This window comes from Thamnophis elegans, chromosome 16, assembly GCF_009769535.1.
Source record: "Thamnophis elegans isolate rThaEle1 chromosome 16, rThaEle1.pri, whole genome shotgun sequence".
NCBI classification, from domain to species: domain Eukaryota; kingdom Metazoa; phylum Chordata; class Lepidosauria; order Squamata; family Colubridae; genus Thamnophis; species Thamnophis elegans.
In genome coordinates, this window is record NC_045556.1 from 31,570,631 (window position 1) to 31,577,584 (window position 6,954).

Sequence of the window (6,954 nt, forward strand, 5' to 3'; positions counted from 1 at the left end):
TCCAAACCTGTAAATACTGCCATCTACTGGCTGAATACTACTGTAGTTGTTAAATGTCTATGGAGATTCTCAGTCATCCGGGTCATGGTTGTCCCAACTGTAGTTGTTGCCTAGAAATACATTCCATCAATGAACTCCAACAACTAGAAGACCTCCGTGGTCCCTTCCAGCTCCGTGATTCTATGATTAGAGCTTTCCGGATGTGAGGTTCAGCATGTTAGATCAATCTTGCTTGTTGGATTCTTTATGGTTCAATATTATTGTGGAAACCTCAAAAGCAGGTCAGCTTTACCACCACACAAGCTAAGCCCTGGTGAATCTGCTAGAGAAGTCAAGGGAGACTCTCTCTCCTTGTCCTATTTGATCTCCCTTTCTCTCTTCTTTCTCTCTTCCCCTGCAGGTCTCCAGGTCATCTTTCCTCAGTATTGCAAGAGAAATTTGTGCAGTCAGCACTGAGTTACATCATGTGCAACGGAGAATGGTGAATACATTTGCCGACGATAGCCAATTGCGGATGCCAATGTGCCGAAGAGTTTCCCCAGTGCAATTGTCCCATCACCGACATCCAATAATGGAATACCCTTGGCTAACATGGCCAAATCTTGGACATGAGGCCTACAAAGATCTAGAGAATTCAGGTAATTGTGGGGAAAGGCAAGAGTGTTTTGGTGGGATGTCATAGCAAGGGCTTTTGTTGTTGTTAGTCACTAAGTGATGTACCCACCCATCGCGACCCCATGGACAACGTTCCTCCAGGCCTTCCTGTCCTCCACCATCCTCTGGAGTCCATTTAAGCTCACACTGACCTGCTTTGGTGACTCCATCAGCCACCTCATTCTCTGTGTTCCCTTCTTCTTTGCCCTCCATCATTCCCAGCATCAGGCTCTTCTCCAGTGAGTCCTTCCTTCTCCTTAGGTGGCCAAAGTACTTGAGTCTTATCTTCAGGATCTGGCCATCTAAAGAGCAATCAGGGTTGATCTCCTCTAGGACAGACCGGTTGGATGGCCTTGCAGTCCGAGGGACTCATAGAGTCTTCCCAGCACTAGACGTTCAAAGGCCTCCATTCTTTGGCACTCAAGCCTTTCTTATGGTCCAACTTTCACAGTCCATCCCATTGCAACTGGGAAAAACAGCCTTGGCTATAAGCACTTGTGTTGGCATGGTGATGTCTCTGCTTGTTAGTCAGGTGTCTAGATTTGCCCATAGTGGTTTTACATCCAGTCAAATTAGCCCTTTGGAAGATACCAAAACTATGATGCTCAAAGAGGGTCCATGGAGATTCTCAGTCATCCAGGTCATGGATGTCCAAAGGTGGGTTTTTCAAAAGTTAACTGGAGTTTATTTTTCCTTGAAGAAGTTTCACTTCTCATTCAAGAAGCTTTTTCACACCTGAAGAAGCTTCTTGGATGAGAAACAAAAAAGTTTCTTGGAACGGATCAAGCTTCTTGGGTCAGAAGCAAAATGTCTTCAAGGAATGTCCAGTGCCTTTTGGAAAAGCACTCTTTCTCATCATTGGTGGTGAATCCTTGAGCTGGAGATCTCCTGAGCATAGTCCTTGGACTTTCTCTATAGGAAGTGGGTGTGAACTCTGGTTCTTTCTCATGGAATCCTAGGACTGGAAGGGGCCTTGGAGGTCTTCTAGTCCAACCTCCTGCCCAAGGGCAGAAGTTCCCTCTGGGGAATTCCTCAAACTGGAGATCCTGAGCATTAAGCCTTGCACTTACTCTATGGGATGTGGATGTTTAAACTCTGATTCCTTCTCATAGACTCTAGGACTGAAGGGGGCCTTGGAGATCTTCTAGTCCAACCCTCCACCACAGCCCAAGGCAGGAGTTTCTTATACCATCCCAGACAAATAGTTGTCCGACCTTTTTTGAAAACCTCAAGAATGTAGATATGCCCAATATTCCATTGCTGGGAAGTAAGATGATATATATGGTTTTTCCCGTCAAATGATCCCCTCTGGAATTACCTGCATGTAGATGTGTTTGTGCTGCATGATTTTCCTAGATGAATTTAAGTCCTTCATGAAGAAACTACCTAACAACCATTTCCTGACCATTGGGAGCATCCATCAGCACTGGGGGAATGACTGGGACCTTCAAAACCGCTACAAGCTCTTGCAGAGCTCCATGGAGGCCCAACGGCAGAAGATCCAACGCACTTCCGTAAACTCTTTGGCCTCAGCATCGTTGTCTGGCACAATCCACACACCAGCTGCCTAGGGAAAGGTACTGGCCTTCTGCTTTTAGCTGGTGGATGGGTGTCCTCTACTTGAGACCCACAATTAGGATCAGAATTCCTGCTCCTAAACATACCTGCTTAGTGACACAGCCAAGGTTAAGCAGATCCTCTAAGGCCATGCAGGTAGAGGGATGATGTTGAAGAGCAGGAACAGTGCTTAGACTTATATACCGCTTTTAAAGTGCTTTACAGCCCTCTCTAAGTGGTTGACAGAGTCAGCATCTTACCTCCCCCCCCCCCCCCAGTCTGGGTCCTCATTTTACTGGCCTTGGAAGGATGGAAGGTTGAGTCAATCTTCTAACTACTGTGCCAGCATAGCTTAGGATAGGATTGGGTAGGGTAGGGTAGGATAGGATAGTGTTAGGAATAGTGTTAGGGTTAGGGTTAGGATAGGAATATGATGAATTAGAATAGAATAAAATGAATTAGAATGGGAATGAAATGGGAATGGAATGTGAATGGAATGTGAATGGAATGGGAATGGGAATAGAATAGAATAGAAATAGAATAGAATAGAATAGAATAGAATGAATTGGAATGGAATAGAATAGAATGAATGGAATTCGATGGGTTGGGATAGGATAGGATAGGATAGGATAGAATAGACTGAATTGGAATGAATTGGAATGGAATGAATTGGAATTGGATGGGATGGGATAGGGTAGGTAGAATAGAATAGAATAGAATAGAATAGAATAGAATAGAATAGAATAGCCAGAAATGAATTGGAATTGGAATGGAATTGGAATGGAATGGACTGAATGGAATTGGATGGGATGGGATGGATAGGATTGGATAGGATGGATAGGATGGGATTAGGAGGATAGGATGGGATAGAATAGAATAGAATGAATTGGAATTGGATGGGATGGGATGGGATGGGATAGGATAGGATAGGATAGAAAAGAATGGAATGAATTGGAATTGGAATTGGAATGGAATGAATGGAATTGGATGGGATAGGATGGGCTAGGAATGGGATAGGATGGGATAGGATGGGATAGGATGGGGGATAGGATAGAATAGAATAGAATAACAAAAGCACTCTTGCCTCCCACAGTCTTCATCTTTACTGACCTCAGAAGGTTGAGGTTGGAAGGACAGAAGACTGTGTCAACCTTGAGCCGGTCAGGATCGAACACCTGGCAGTGGGCAGAGTTTGCCTACAATCCTACATTCTAACCACTACTCCGTCCACAGCTCTCTTTTTTTTTAAAGTTGAGAGTCCCATCCTAACAATCAGAGTTTGCTTGGCTCAAGTCTGTGTGGTTTTTTCCTCCCCTAAAAATAAGGAGCCGATTTTGCAACCCACCACCCACCCCCAATCGTTGCTAGAAGGTTACCAAATATCCTTTGCACCCATTAGTCCCGAGAAAGCATCGTCCCCCAGGGCATTTTGGGCTGCCTGAATGCTCTGGACAAGAGACAGACATATTTAATATGTGGGGCAGGCTTCCAAAGATTAGAGCGGGTAATATTAATAGTGGTGAGATTTCTTCCCCGTGCCATTCACAAAGCTCTAATAGAATAGCATGTTCTATATTCAGATTATGGCCTGAAGCAATACTCTGACACTCAACTACCCTTTATGGAAATGAAGGCAAATAGAACGGAAAGCAAAAAACAGAGGAGAGAGAAAGGGAGAGTGGGGGAGGAGGGAGGGAGGGACGAGAGAGAGAGAGAGAGAGAGAAGGAGAGAGGAGGAGAGAAGAGGAGAGAGAGAGAGAATTGTGTTTAACTTAGCTCAGTGGCTAAGACCACTGTGCTTGTCAATCAGAAAGGTCAGCAGTTCAGTGGCGCTTGTAACTGTCATAAATTGAAGATTAAGGGATGCGGTGGCTTAGTGGCTAAAATGCTGAGCTTGTCGATCTGAAAGATCAACAGTTTGGCGGTTCGATCCCTAGTGCCGCATAATGGAGTGAGCTCCCATTACTCGTCCCAGCTTCTGCAACTAGCAGTTCGAAAAAGCACGTAAAAAAATGCAAGTAGAAAAATAGGAGCCACCTTTGGTGGGAAAGGAACAGCGTTCTGTGCGCCTTTGGCGTTGAGTCATGCCGGCACATGACCCCGGAGGACGTCTTCAGACAGCGCTGGCTCTTCGGCTTTGAAACGGAGATGAGCAGCGCCCCCTAGAGTCGGGAACGACTAGCATCTATGTGCGAGGGGAACCTTTACTTTGCCTATTGGTTTGAAAAGGCATGCGTTTAAAAAAGAAGCTCTTTTCACTCTTGTTTTGCTTCTGGGTTTTTTTCCCCCTTCGCCTGGCACATCTAGAGTTTTGTTTGCAAAACAAGCCCAGTCAATGCATTAATTAAAAACAACGCCAGAGGTGACTTGGATGAAAAAAGGGAAGGAGCGGAGCTGAGGATTCGTTGCTGACCTGGTTTTATAATTTCTGAATGGGAAGCGTTGCATGATTTATAAAGGCCCTGGGCACAGCGGCTGACTGTAAGAAGCCAGGGTTGGAAGGGGTTGCCCTGCATATGTAAAAAAACAAACCACATTTTCCCCCCATAGGGATGTACCAGGCGCAATGGCTCAGACGCTGATGCTATTGACTAGAAAGTTCAAAAGCACATAAAAAATGCAAGTAGAAAAATAGGAACCACCTTTGGTGGGAAGCTAACAGCGTTCCGTGCGCCTTCGGTGTTGAGTCATGCCATCCGCAGGACCACAGAGACATCTTCGGACAGCGCTGGCTCTTCGGTTTTGAAATGGAGAGAGCACTGCCCCTTAGAGTCATGAACGACTAGCACTTATGTGCGATGAGAACCTTTTTACCTTACTGATAGCAGTTGCTAACAGATGAGAAACTGAGAAATGGAAGGGGGGAGAGAGGCTGGTGCCAAATTCAGACTAGATCTAAAAGACCAAAAAGCATATCGGGTTTATGGGTGTGGATGTGAGAAACTGGTCCAGGTTAGTAAGGGTGAGGTGATTTGGTCGAAAGCCATCCTTTAGGTTGATTAGAAGGCATGCAGTTGAGTTGGAGAAACAGAACTTGGGCTAACCCAGCCATGAGGTTCCTCAGAAGTACTTAGAGATGTGGTAAGAGGACGCTCCCTTATAGCCTATGCTTTTGTCACTTGTAGGACGATACAGCAGTGGCTCTCCCGTGTCCAATCTTTGCTCTACTGCAACGAGAATGGCTTCTGGGGGACCTTTCTGGAGAGCCAACGGAGCTGCGTCTGCCATGGGAGCACCAGCCTGTGCCAACGGCCCATCCCATGCATCATCGGCGGCAACAACAGCTGTGCCATGTGCAGCTTGGCCAACATCTCCCTCTGCGGCTCCTGCAACAAGGGCTACCGCCTCTCTCGGGGCCGCTGCGAGCCCAGAACGTGGACTCCGAGCGCAGCGAGCAGTTCATCAGCTTCGAGACCGATTTGGACTTCCAGGACCTTGAGCTGAAGTACCTCCTCCAAAAGATGGATTCCCGCTTGTACGTCCACACGACGTTCATCAGTAACGAGATCCGCCTGGACACCTTCTTCGACCCCCGGTGGCGCAGGCGCATGTCCCTCACCTTGAAGAGCAACAAGAACCGGATGGACTTCATCCACATGGCCATCGGGATCTCCATGCGCATCTGCCAGATGCGCAACAGCAGCCTGGACCCCATGTTCTTCGTCTACGTGAACCCTTTTAGCGGGAGCCACTCCGAAGGTTGGAATATGCCCTTTGGTGAGTACGGCTACCCACGCTGGGAGAAAATCCGCCTGCAGAACAGCCAGTGCTACAACTGGACTCTCTTGCTGGGGAACAGGTGGAAAACGTTTTTCGAGACTGTCCACATCTACCTGCGTAGCCGGACTCGGTTGCCTTCCTTGATGCGTAACGAGACGGGACAAGGACCTGTGGACCTATCCGATCCCAACAAGCGCCAGTTCTACATCAAAATTTCGGACATTCAAGTGTTTGGATACAGCTTGCGCTTCAACGCGGATCTGTTGCGTAGTGCTGTGCAACAAGTCAACCAGTCCTACACACAAGGTGGTCAGTTCTACTCCTCTTCCTCGGTCATGTTGTTGATGTTGGATATACGGGATCGAATCAACAGGTTGGCACCGCCGGTAGCTCCTGGAAAGCCCCAGCTAGATCTCTTCTCTTGTATGCTCAAACACCGTCTGAAACTGACCAACACCGAGATCATCCGGGTAAACCACGCGCTGGATCTATACAACACCGAGATCCTTAAACAATCGGATCAGATGACTGCCAAGCTCTGCTAACCCTGATTTTATGTACTCATCTATAAGAACTAATCCTTTTTTTTTTTTTTGCTGTAAACAGACACACTCGAACAAAAAAAAACGACAAAAGGAAAATCAAGCGACGTTTAAAACAACAAGAAAAAAAAAGATTGAAACAAAATACGGAGGGGGAATTAAAAATGTAAAATGTAATTAATAAAGGAAAGTGTGGGAGGGAAGAGAATCGGAGGTCCTCATTGACCGGGAAATGGATTGGGCGTCCGCTGTCAATGAGACGAGCGTGTTTGTTGAGCATCTAATCACACACAACACACACAAAGGAGGTCAGGATGTGAATTTCCACAAGGTGGTTGCTCCATTGGGTTTGGAAGCGGCAGAGATGGGTGGGGGAATAGATGGTCTTTGGAGAGCTCTTGTATGTAACTGTAAAGATTTCAGCTATGCAGGTGCCAAACAGAAGACGATAAGAGTGTGGAAGAAAGAGAAAATTCTGTGT

The 6,954-nt window shown here is 46.6% G+C and overlaps 1 protein-coding gene across 1 annotated transcript in view; it reads left to right on the forward strand.

The window, feature by feature from the left end:
* The window catches only part of BRINP1 (BMP/retinoic acid inducible neural specific 1), a 32,602-nt gene extending 26,126 nt beyond the window's left edge, over positions 1-6,476 (forward strand). Inside the window, 9 exon segments of the mRNA XM_032233216.1 lie at positions 401-424; positions 427-568; positions 570-609; positions 611-638; positions 2,011-2,163; positions 2,166-2,207; positions 2,210-2,231; positions 5,337-5,578; positions 5,581-6,476. Of these exon segments, the coding sequence (XP_032089107.1) occupies positions 401-424; positions 427-568; positions 570-609; positions 611-638; positions 2,011-2,163; positions 2,166-2,207; positions 2,210-2,231; positions 5,337-5,578; positions 5,581-6,476 (1,589 nt within the window).
* Positions 6,477-6,954: the final 478 nt, after the last annotated feature.